At 41.7% G+C, this 12,756-nt stretch overlaps 1 protein-coding gene across 3 annotated transcripts in view; it reads left to right on the forward strand.

Annotated features, from left to right (window-relative positions):
* The window catches only part of tafa4b (TAFA chemokine like family member 4b), a 313,786-nt gene that overhangs the window by 63,624 nt on the left and 237,406 nt on the right, over positions 1 to 12,756 (forward strand). Inside the window, exon 1 of one of the 3 annotated variants that reach the window (XM_048548251.2) lies at positions 684 to 763. The exons of the other annotated variants lie outside the window; for them this stretch is intronic. Within the exon in view, the coding sequence (XP_048404208.1) occupies positions 688 to 763 (76 nt within the window). The 5' untranslated portion in view covers positions 684 to 687. Of the gene's footprint in view, positions 1 to 683; positions 764 to 12,756 lie in introns of those variants that run through there. 3 annotated transcript variants of the gene reach the window in all.

Consider the following 12,756-nt stretch of genomic DNA (forward strand, 5'->3'; position numbering starts at 1 on the left):
CCACCTATCTTCTTTTCTCTCCATCTTCGGTCTGCCTCCCCCTCTCTCCCTATTTATTCCAGAACCCTCACCCCATCCCCCTCTCTGATGAAGGGTCTAGGCCCAAAACGTCAGCTTTTGTGCTCCTGAGATGCTGCTTGGCTTGCTGTGTTCATCCAGCCTCACATTTTATGTTCTGTTATGTTCTGTTTAGTTTTCATTGTGAGGAAAATAATCCAAACTTTTGGCAATGTAAATCATTTTTATAGAGCAGAAGCTGGATCATTTCTTTTCCCAATTTGCAGGGTGAAAGGGCACTAGGGGTGTTGGGGTGGAGGAAGGTTAGTCATCTGCAGAGCGCTGTATATTTATAGATAAAATATGCTGCAACCATTCTATGCTTCTATAATTCACAAAACACAGATACGGATCAGCAAACAAATGCTTACAGATGAGAAAAGGCCCTGGTTTGATTCCCTACTCTGTACTAAATTTGCTTCAATTATAAGGGAGACAATGCAAATATATTCAGTCTTTGGTTCGGGAGGGTAAAATAAACAAGTTCTCTCTCTTTGATCAATGACCAGCAGCCAGTGCTGTTGGGGTGAATGCACAAGTAGCTTGGTGGAGAATGCAACAAGTATTTTGTAGTCAAATACTCTGCTGATTCTCTCTCTCTCTCTCTCGGATTATGGTTACATTAATGAGATGCTGAGCTGTTTTTCAATCTTGTGCAATCAATGCTGCAGTATCTTCAGGAGAGAGAAGGGAGGGGAGAAAATTGGTGAGTTTTAAAATAGAATTGGTACCTGTCGTGCTTTTTCTTTAAGAAACATTCCCTTGATAATTTGTACTCTTCTGCGGTGCGAAGTTGCTTCTGGATTTATGGATTAGCTTTGCCAGCAGTCCTGCTGTGTCGTGCAGCGTGACCGGATGGTTTGAAGTTTTCCATCTGGTTCAACTTAGTGGGGATCGAGCTTATGTTATCAACACACATGGGTGTAGTGGTAATCGTCCGCACTAAGTGACCTCTGTTTCTTTTGATGTGCAGGATGAGGGAGTTTTGCAAAATATATTTCTGCGACTTGTCACATAAATAGCAACAGCCATCAATAATCCTATTTCAGCAGTTAACACCAACCAGTGACATTTGTGTTATGAATGCATGGGGAATGCTGGGCTGATGTTGATATGTGGCCCCAAAGGAAATTAAAAAGACACAGCATCTCCACAAAGTACAAGGGAAAATGTGAGGAGGAGGAGGACTCACCCTGAATTCAATGTTGGTCTCATTACGCAAACATAATTGCAAGTGTGGGGTTAAAAGGTATAAATGATAAACTGAGTTCAGTGTTGTTATCCTGGGGGAAGGTTTCATATTTCATTTTAATGTTTTAGGCCAAGCAGATGCCTCATACTTAATGCACTGGAAGAACATACATAGCAAGTACACTATCATATCACAGGTGCCAACATGGATGGTGAACAGCGAACACTTTTATTTTTAATTGCTTCAGCGTGACTATATTTCATCCTGCTGTTCACAGCCTTGTGTTGATGAGGTAATCAAAGTGTTGTCTAGAGAAGGTTAAAATGCCTGTCCTTAACTATTTATTTATTCCTGTGTGTTACTGAGTTACTTGCTTATATTTGAACAGTGAATAGAAGGGAAGGGAATTTGCAGCACTCGGAGAATTTATTTAGTTTACTTATTACTGAAATCTGAAAAGACAGTGGAAAAGAATAGATTTGTTGCAAATTCATGTCATGCTCAAAGTCTCAGTGCCTTCGCCTTGACTGGAGCTGCTGCCTACAAAATTTCAAAGGCTTATGCCCCCAGTGACCTAATTATGACACGGGCAAAGCTGTTGAGTTTCTTTTAGATTTCAGCTTTACCACCAGGCATATGACATTGCATGAATTTTATATCAATTGGGACCCATTCTGTAACCAAGTCATGAGCTGCTGACCTGAACAATACATCTGGATTCGTTTGTAGACTAATGAATATCCTGCTTAAGGTATGAAGCTTGTATCAGGTATTCTGTTTGTCATTAATCCTTTGGGAACTGAAGGCACTTTGTACTTTTCTGTTTCATGCGTTGTTTATTTTGAGCAACCACAACAATAATGATTTTCTGCAGCTTTCTGCTGGGATGGGTATAAAGCTGAATCAGCAAGCAGTAATAAACTGACTCTTACGTTTATAAATTTATTTTGAAAGTATTGAATGTGAAAACAGTTCATAACAGCCAATTTGCACACTAATCTTTGCTGAATGGGAACAGGGTATGAGGAGGGTTCAAGTAGAGGTAGTGCCAACTCTGCTGGGCTTTTGCTTACTTATATGAGTCACTTTGTGTGTTTGAGTGATATGCATGGGCTTTGCTTCAAGCAGCATAATCCCTTTGATATGCAGAAGTCAAAATGTAATAATCCCATTTTAATGCAGAGTTGTGCGATCAACAGCTATTTTAGGCAAAGCAGAGAAGAACATGTCTGCCTGAGAATTGAGATGGCAAAATTTTCATCTTTGTAAGAAGGTTTTGGGAGTAATGTTCAGCAAGTCGCTGAGAAACTGGACCTGAGAATGAAGGACAGTGTGAAATAAAGACTGGTGGCAGAGAGCTCCTTCAATAGTCCTGCCTGTCAGAGCTGAAGGTCAAAGGCCATCATCACCTGGGTCAGGCCTGCTTTTGGATCGATGATCCAACCCAACCTGCGCTGTACTGGGCAGGATGAGAGCCTCATGCTCCTCAGGGATACAGTCATCTAATTGCAGCGTTGGTGGAGTAGGCCTTTGATGTACGTGTCGGAAGTGCTGTCTAAAATGGGCTTCGGGGAGGGAATCCACAATTGGATCTGACTGCTCTACACCAACAGCAGTAGTGCAGTCTCAATCAATGGGTGGGAATCAGAAAGCTTCCCAATCAGATCTGGAGTCAGTCAGGACTGCCCTCTCTCTCTGCTGCCTTGCTTGTGTGCCGTATGGAGCTTTTTGCCAAGTCCATCAGGAAGGATGTAAACGTGAGTGGGGTGACCAATCCAGGCAGTGGAAGCCTCCCTGTTCATGCTCGAGTCTGCTATCAGTGTGCAGATTCATGAACATCGGTGATCAGTTCGAATCAATTCGGGAGCCAACGTAAAGTGAGGCAAGAATGAGGACATGTTCTTTGGGAACTGGGCCAACCAATCTTTTATCTCCTTTCCTGTCAGACCAGATGGCCTAAAGGTACTGGGTAAATGGTTTGGAGAGGCTGGGGCATGTGCAGATATCTGTATTGTCAAGCTAAGCCAGAAAGTGGGCAGATGGATACACTCCTCCCTCTCCATTGTGGTTTAAAACCTGGTCGACAGGTGTGAGGTACTGTCAGTGTTGCTGAATGTGCTACAGGACCCTGTGAGAAAAGGAAAGGGTGGATTCTGCCTCGTGATTTCCTGAGCAGTCTGTCAAAATCAATTGGCTGAATGCCTCGTCTCCAGAACTTTCCAACAAGCACCAAGGTGTAGCTTGGCTGGTGGTGAGAAGGGCACTACCCTTCAGTTCCTTCGTGCATGCCCAGTGTCTGTATGCCACTGCACGCTGCCCTGAAAGTGGCTAAGCTGGCAAAGAGCCTGTCATTCATCCCCTCCTGCATTGTGCCTGTGCAAAGAAGGTATAGAGAGAGAGATGCAGTGGTTTTAGTTGTTGTTCGTTCCGAGCAGCTTCGTGATGCAGAACTCCATGTTGTACTGTCTGTTCCCAGGGACGCACACCAAGATAAACATCAACTGCACGTAGAGGACCATCAGCTCAGTAAAGACACACTTTGGTCTACCAAAACATGTTGAGTCTTCCAGAACAAGGTGCTGACTTTGACCAAGAGTTACAGACCGACACAGTCCAGGGTCCAGGATGCACTAAAATGTGGACAGTTGCAACCAATGGGCTGTGTGGAAAAGCTACATTTTAAGATCTTTCTGCTAACATACAGTCAGTTTTCAGGCTCTCTATTTGCCTCAAAATATGTGGTGCTGAGTAGTGATATAGGTGCAATAAATTAAGATGTGGAATCAGTTTGAGTAGAAATAAGGAATAGCATGGGAATGGTGTCATGGGTGGGAGCCACGTATAGGCCCTTAAAGATTTGCCTCACAGTAGGACAAAAAATAAAGATGCATAAAAAGGGTCTTACAATTGTCATGAGTAATTTAAATCTGCATGGTGCCTAGACAAATCAGTTGGGCAAGGGTTTCGCCAAAGACAAATTTACAGGATGCACCAGCGATTGTTTCTTGGAGCAGTACATTGCATAAGCTACTAGGAACAGAATATTTTTGATCTAGTAATATGGAAAGAGGTACAGAGGTATGGGTCGAATGGCATCCTACTGTACTGCAAAATTCTATGATAAGGAATATCCCAGTTAAGGATTCTTAAGGGATTAGTCATCAGAATACAGTAAAAATTCAAATTAAATTTGAGGGAGAACAACTTGGGTCTAAATCAAATGTCCTCAACTTAAATAATTAGAGAGGTGTGAAGAAAGAGTTATCTCATGCAGACTGGAAAAATGATCTAAGGGGGAGATCAGTAAATGAGCAATGGGAAACATTTAAGCATATATTTTACAACACTTAACAAAAATTTATTCTTGTCAATAGAAGGATTCAATGGGAAGGATGGCTAACAAAGGCAGTTAAGGAGGATATCCATTCAAAACTTTGGCTTACAAAGTACTAGTAACTGGTGATAGACTAGAGGATTGGGATTTGTTTTTTAGATACGCCACTCCAAGGCAGCATATGACTAAACAGTCAGTAAAAAGGAAGGACATTCATTCAGAAGGTAAATTGGAAGAAATATGAAAACAAACAGTAAGTACTTCAATGGGTACACAAAAAGAAAGGGAGTAGCTAAAGTGAGCGGGCACCCCTTGGACCATGCAACTAGGGAATTAATGACAGGGAATAAGGAAATGGCAAATCATTTACATCAATATTTTGCTTTGATCTTCATGGTGGACAGCATTACGAATATTTCAGATATCAGACAAACATGGTGCTTTCGGGAGGAAATGTCTCCTAACAGTCTTTATCATGTGGGTCAAAGTATTTGACAAAACTGATGGAACAGAAGGCACATAAGTTGCCAGAACTGTGCTGGAGTTCATTATTAAGGATGAAATATTAAGGACATTTAGAAAAGCTTAATGCAATCAAACAGGATCAACACTGTTTAAGGAAGGGCAAGCGTGTTTGTTAAATTTCCTAGAGTTCTTTGTTGATATAAAGGGCAGAATTGATAAAGGGAACTAGTTGATGTAGAATATTTTAATTTCTAGAAGGTATTGAACAAGGTATCCCCATGCATATTTTTATTGCTCAAGATATGGTCTTGGGGTATTTGCGATGATGTTTTTGAATGGATTGACCATTCGTTGATGCACAGACAACAGTGAGTTGGGATTAATAGATCCTTTTCTGGTTGGAAAGACATAATTAGTAGAGTAAGACAAGAATATACCTGGGGCCTTGATTATTTGCTACCTGTATTAATAATTAATTAATGTACTCAAATTAGTAAAAGTTGTTTGGAAGGCTATTTCGTGATGTGATTAGATTAGATCAGATTCCCTATAGTGTGGAAACAGGCCCTTCGGTCCAACAAGTCCACACCGCCCCTTGCAGCATCCCACCCAGACCCATCCCCATCCCCTGATACCCCACACACCCCTGAACACTATGGGCAATTTAGCATGGCCAATCCACCTAGCCTGCACATCTTTGGACTGTGGGAGGAAACCGGAGCACCCGGAGGAAACCCACGCAGACACAGGGAGAATGTGCAAACTCCGCACAGACAGTTGCCTGAGGCAGGAATCGAACCCAGGTTGGGTGTGGATATAAGGATCTGAAAGACAATATAGATAGTTTGAGTGATTGGGCAGGAACTTGGCAGGTAGAATTTAGTGTAGGGAAGTATGAGGTTCTGTACTTTGGTAAGAAGAATCAAAAGTCAAATGCTTATTTAAATGGTAAAAGACTCTAAAAAAAGTCCAACACGGAGGGGATAATAAAATGTGAGGCTGGATGAACACAGCAAGCCCAGCAGCATCTCAGGAGCACAAAAGCTGATGTTTCGGGCCTAGACCCTTCATCAGAGAGGGGGATGGGGTGAGGGTTCTGGAATAAATAGGGAGAGTGGGGGAGGTGGACCGAAGATGGAGAGAAAAGAAGATAGGTGGAGAGGAGAGTATAGGTCGGGAGGTAGGGAGGGGATAGGTCAGTCCAGGGAAGACGGACAGGTCAAGGAGGTGGGATGAGGTTAGTAGGTAGGAGATGGAGGTGCGGCTTGGGGTGGGAGGAAGGGATGAGTGAGAGGAAGAACAGGTTATGGAGGGGTCTAGGCCCAAAACATCAGCTTTTGTGCTCCTGAGATGCTGCTGGGCCTGCTATGTTCATCCAGCCTCACATTTTATTATCTTGTATTCTCCAGCATCTGCAGTTCCCATTATCACCAACACGGAGGGGATCTAGGTGTTATCATGTATGAATCACAAAAAGTTAACATGGAGGTTTATTACTGAGCATGTAATTAAAAAGACAAATAGAAGTTTGGCTTTCACTTGTGGGAGGTTGGAGTTTACAGTTTGGGATGTCTTGTTACAGTTTTATAGTGTTTTTGGTGAAGCCACATTTCTGATACAGTTTTGATTCCTCTATTTAACAAAAGGGTATTCTGACATTAGAGGCAGTTGAAAAGAGATCTACCAGGCTGATCTTTCAGATGAAGGAGTTGACTAATCAAGAATGGCTAAACAGATTACATAGAAACGTAGAAAATACAAGCGGGTGTGGGTCATTCGGCCCTTCATGGCTGCTTCACCATGCAATATGAACACGGCTGATCAGTACCCTGTTACCACCATCACCCAAACCCTTTGATCTTTTAGCCCTAAGAACTGTATCAGTGTTTGGCCTCAACATTCTTTGGCTTCATTCCATTAGTGTTTAGAAGAATGAGGAGTGATCTTATTGAAATATATAAGTTTTATTGGAGTTTGACTGGCCAGGCATTGACAATTGTTTTCACTAGTGGGAGAATCTTGAGCTGGGGACATAGTTTAAGAAAAAGGGGTGGTATGTTCAAAGCTGAGGTGCAAAGGAATTCCTTCTCTCAGAGCTTGGAATATCAGGAATTCTATACCCCAGAGAGTTCTGGAGGCTAGATCACAAAGTGTTTAAAGATGAGATGGACAGATTTATGAATTATTAAGGAGGTGCGGACTCTGAGAAGTTTTCACAAAAGAGAAGTAGAGGCTTCTGACAAATCAGCCATGTTCTTACAGAATGTCAGGACCAGCTTGTTGGGCTGAATGGCTTTTCTTACACCTGTTTCTTGTGTTTTTATGGTCATCTGAACCCTGCAAAGAAACCTTACACCTTATCTACCTCGGACTTACCCCATTTTCTGACAGTGATTGTTTCAAGATCTGTCCCCTGCCACAAAAACTCCACTATCATTGAGCCTCTTGTCTTCTGACATCTTACACTGGCACAGTGGCTGGATATCAATCCCTGCAGGGGTTGGACAGGACACTCCACTTGTGACTGAAAATGGGGATACCACGCAGAATGAGTAGGCAGGAGTTGCAAAATCGGGTGTCATGACTTTGGTGTAAATGTCAACACCTATTTCCCACCTCAATTTCCATGTGTTGGGTGGAAGCCAGCACTATATGTAAATATGGGAAGACATGAATTTAGAGCAAAAGTAGGTTATATGGGCCCTTAAGCCTGTTCTGCCATCAATAAGATCATGGCCGGTCTGATTTTAGCCTTAACTTCACTTTCCTTTCTGCCCTTTATATTGCTTGACTTTCTTGTCAGTCAAGAAGCTTTCTAACTTAGCCTTAAAAGTATTGAATGACCTGCCTCCACTACATAATATTAACCCTCAGAGAGAGAATATTCCTTCTTATCTCCACTTTAAATAGAAGACCCCGTTTCTTTAATCTCTGTTCCCTAGGTATAGTGTTTCCCATAAGATGAAACAACCTGTCAGTATTCACCCTGTCAAGTATTCATAGGGTCTTGTACGTGTCAAGGACATTATCTTTCATTCTTCTCAATCTCAGTGGATACAGAGCCAACATATCCAGCCTTTCCTCATAGGGTTATTCCCACAACGGTAGTCAGTTAATTGAGACTTTTCAGAAGTGCTTCCAATTTAATCATGTCATATCTTAAGTAAGGAGACCAAAACTGATTACAATATTACATGAAGAACATCCCACTCCTGAGGAACGCAAAATCCACCAAAAGTATTAAATTAAATCAGTTTTGTTGAAAGCTGCTTGGTAACATTACAGTTATTTTAGGCTTTGCTTGGAAAATGATCTAATTTCTAACAGACACAGTTGTAATGTAATTGCTGCTAAAACCCAAGAAGCATTTATAATTCAATCCATTTTAAGACCAAGTGCCTCCTATAGGATTTTCCAACAGCCAACACCACTTGTATTTTGTTCTTGATTTCACTGAATTGCTTTCACCACACTATTTTCACATTTTTGAAGAACCAAACTTAGTTCACTCTGTCGTTGACTGACTGTTGTGTCTTTTCACGTGAACTACTTTCTCATTGGCAACTCAAACCAATAAGGACAATTTACTGTTTGCTGGTGAAGAAAGTCAGAGGGGCAAAGAAAAAGAAACACAATGAGACCTCCCTTTACAAGACTGTAAACGTCCTGTAATCTTTCCTGTTGTACCATTTCCTTATTTTTTTCAAACTGCAATCTATCTTCGGCAGTTAGGGCGAAGGCAGTGAAAGAGGCCTGCAAAAATTTAAGGCACAGGCTGAATTGGCTTCATCTGTAACTATTTTTATTTATTTCATCCAGGTTCTGAAAGAAGTCTGATCCTGCCATTCTGTGCAGTCCCATATTCTTTCAATTCATAATTCATTTGGAATTTTTTTTAATGCTTTATTTTGTACAATGGTCAAATCCTGGCATTCACATTTTCAGTTGCTGCAGGCCAGAAACCTAAATGTGACTAAAGATAGCGTCTGTCACATGGATCTATTTTTGTTTCCCCTTTCTTATTTTAGTTTTCCAGATCTCCCTTTCCTTTTCTCTTATTTCTCTCGTCAAGCTTCACTCGCTGGTGGAATCTGCATTTTCTGTTTCTGCCTGTTGTTGGAGTTGCAGAGCTTTCTGTTTGCCCAGTTTGATGATGACTTCTAATTCCATGAAACTTGTTGGAACTGTGACATGTGAGTTCAGAATCATCTTGAGAGCACTATCATCAAAACAGTTCTAGGGTTACAGCAACCCTTGTCAAGTAGTATATTTTCCCAAAAATAATTTATTCAGAGATAGTCTCATTGAAACATATAAACCTTTGACTGTGTAGATGTTGAGAGGCTTTTTACCCTTGCAGTGTATCTAGAACCTGGACTGTAGTTACAAGATAGGAACCTCCTATTTAAAACTGATATAAAGAGAAACTTCATTATTTTGGAGGATTATTTTGAATTCTCTATCCCATGGAATTATGATCAGTCAAAAGAGCAGAATGGTTTGAAGTTACAATATTCCGTAAGGAGTGATGACAAGTGCTGAAGACTTTTCATGAACCTGAGGCTTCTCTCCAAAAAGCAATTGCTCCCGGATTTGGGCACACAGGTAACCATTCCTCTTGGAACCTGACAGGTCTTTGAGAATGAACTGCAGCTTGATAGAGCGTGACATGTTGCTGAAAGAGGCAGGAGGTGGACAAAGTCTGTCAGCAAGAAGCCACATGGCTTAGTATGCTCAAGGACCATTGCTCCGACATGAGCCTCAGAAAGGAATAATGCGTCAAATGTCTATCCTTCAATAAGGACATTCCACTGAATTTCCTTCTTGTTGCAGCTATCAATACCACCTTAATGCAAGACTGCATCACCAGTGGCCTTGAGATGGTCATGGAAATGATAATTTAAATGCTTGGCTCCTCCAGGCTAGAGACATTTGGAAATGTTGCAATTTTCCACCCAGTGTTGTTGAAGCACAGCCAATTCTACTCATTAGAATTAATGACATTTCCAGAGAGAAGCTAGTAAACTAATGGCTTTACTAGGATTCCAGGCCTCCCCATGGTCATGCTGTCATTGACATCATGCCTATCACTTAGCAGAAATTTCATGTCAACTCTATCCTGTTGGAGAACGGAAAAGGATTCCTCTGCCTAAAAGTCCAGCTAATGCGTGATCTTAGCAGCAAATCATGCGAATAAATCTCTGGTTTCCTGACAGTAGTCACAATGACTTTACTCTTCAGCACTTTGCTCTATCACTTAATCCAACACAGCAAGCTAAGGGTAGGCATGAGGCAACATGGTCCGTCAGCTGACAATATAGCTAGTGACTTTAGTGCATAACCTTTGATCATAGTTGTATGGCAATCACGTATACAATATGCTGCTGCGTGAAATGCAATAGAGCAGACCATTAGTTCACTGAAGCAACAATTTGCGACCTGTGCTTCTCTGATAGAACCCTTCTGTCCTTGATGGAGTGGTTCTCAAGATTTGTATGGCTTGCTGTGTGCTGCACATTCACCCTGTCAATAGGGGAGAGGCCATGCCATTAGCAACATTGTGAGCAGTTCAGGAATAAGAGAATAAGAAAGAACAGGAGGAGGAAGCAGCTGCACTATCAGAAAGAACAATTCTGACTATGGTACAATTGGCTGCAACTTCAGCTCATCATTCACCAACAGTTACACACAGTTATAAATAAAGGGAATGTGACATGAAAAAGTCTCTTTTAAGGGGGAGGGGTCTACCTTAAATGGTCAATCATTGCCTTCCATATTACTGTATGAAGCATTCATCCAAAGACATGTGTCATACTGAAGCAGCAGTAATATGAGTAAGATGTACGATAGTTAACCTCCCAGTGAATAGTTCCTGTACATAGTCTTATCTTCAAGTATGCACATTATTGTTTCACTAATCCTTGTATATTTTATGTGATTTAAAATAAGAATGTAACAATCCCCAAGGAGCCACTTGCCCATTGCAGTGTCAGAGCAGACCCAGAAATAGCTGGTCATTTGTTTGATGACAATTTGTTGGATTGAGGTAAGACTCTGCAGCTCCTCTGAAAACTCAGCTGGGGTTGAGCAGGGAGCATTTTGAACTCGTAGGGCAGCAAGGTGTCATTGTGTGACTTCAATCTGAGCTCTGTCTCTCAGACGTATTGTAGAATGTGTTTGCTCTGGAGTCTGATTTGAGGTCATAGAGTCATAGAGGCATACAGCATGGAGATAGACCCTTCAGTCCAATTTGTCCATGCCAACCAAGCTTCCCAAACTACACTAATCCTGCTTGCCTGCATGTGGCCGATGTCCCTCTCAACCTTTCCTGTTCATATATCTATCCAAATGTCTTTTAAATGTTAACTGTACCTGCATCTACCACTTCATTCCTGAGTTTCTTAAACAAACCACTCTCTTCATGAAAAATTGTCCCTCCGGTCCGTTCTAAATCTTTACCCTCTCACCTTAAAACTCTGCACTGTAGCTTTGAACTCCACTGCCCTAGGGACAATACCTTTGCTATTCAATCTATCGATGTCCCTCATGATTTTAGAAACCTTTATAAGGTCACCCCACAACCTTCTATGCTTCAGTGAAATAAGTCCCAGCCTATCCTTACAATCAAGCCCTATAGTCCTGGCAGCGTCCTTGTAAATTTTTTCTGGACCCTCTTCAATTCAATAATATCCTTCCTATATCAGCTATCTTAGACAAAAATGCTAACCACTGAGCTGAATATGATACCCTAGATATTTTTAAGCAACTTGTCCAGACATGTTATGACACACCTCTGGATGAGATGCGACTTGACTCTAGGTATTTGAGACCAGAGGTTTGGACAATCCCCGTACAGAACAGCGCCAAATAGTATGGCCTATTTGTCCACACAAGGGCAGTAAATATCAGTGAATAGTAAATCAGTTGTCGCCAATTGAGCAGTGACTTATACAGGGGCTAAGACAAGCTGTAGCAACCATACTGCAATCCAGTTCACATGACTTTTCCCACTGATTGGGACATAGGTTTGTGGCTCAGTTACATTCCAGCTTTACCAACAGAATGTACAGCAAATTGCACATTGGTGTCAGCCAACATGTTTGGGACTGCAAATGTGCTAATAGAGTTGGCCACCACTTCCATGCTGCTAATGACAGGCTCTAAACACTAAGCAAATCCTATGCCAATTTAGTGATGATTTCGCCATGCTCCTTGATGTTGATTGCACCCTTTCTGGTAGGTCTTGCAGTGTATGAAGCATTTTATACCTTCTGTCTTCCCGGGAGTTTCCTTGTCTCCTTTCCTAGTTGCAGTCCTTTATTGCCTAATATCTCACCTGTGGAGGTCCCACCCCAAGCTCTGTTTGGTATGTGAACTGGTAGCTGGGGCATAGAATTGAATGGTAATGTGTCTACGTGACTGTCTTCATTTTCTTCATCTATTATTTGTCCAGCTTGCATTTCTTGTTCATCTAAAAGGAGAAAGGTTCAAGGGTAATACTCTGGTGTGGAGAGGGAGTATTGTGATGATGAATAGTAAAAGGTGCATGTTTTTACCAGGTCATAAATCAGAAGAAATTGAAGATGAGAAGAAATTGGGATGTGAGAGGATAATATTTCAGACTTCAACTGTTTCAGCTCCTATATTGGCCACAGCTTCAGCAATATCTGCTCCACCATCCACCTTCTATCACCACCCCCACCCCCCA

Source organism: Stegostoma tigrinum, chromosome 11, assembly GCF_030684315.1.
Source record: "Stegostoma tigrinum isolate sSteTig4 chromosome 11, sSteTig4.hap1, whole genome shotgun sequence".
Taxonomy (NCBI): Eukaryota; Metazoa; Chordata; class Chondrichthyes; order Orectolobiformes; family Stegostomatidae; genus Stegostoma; species Stegostoma tigrinum.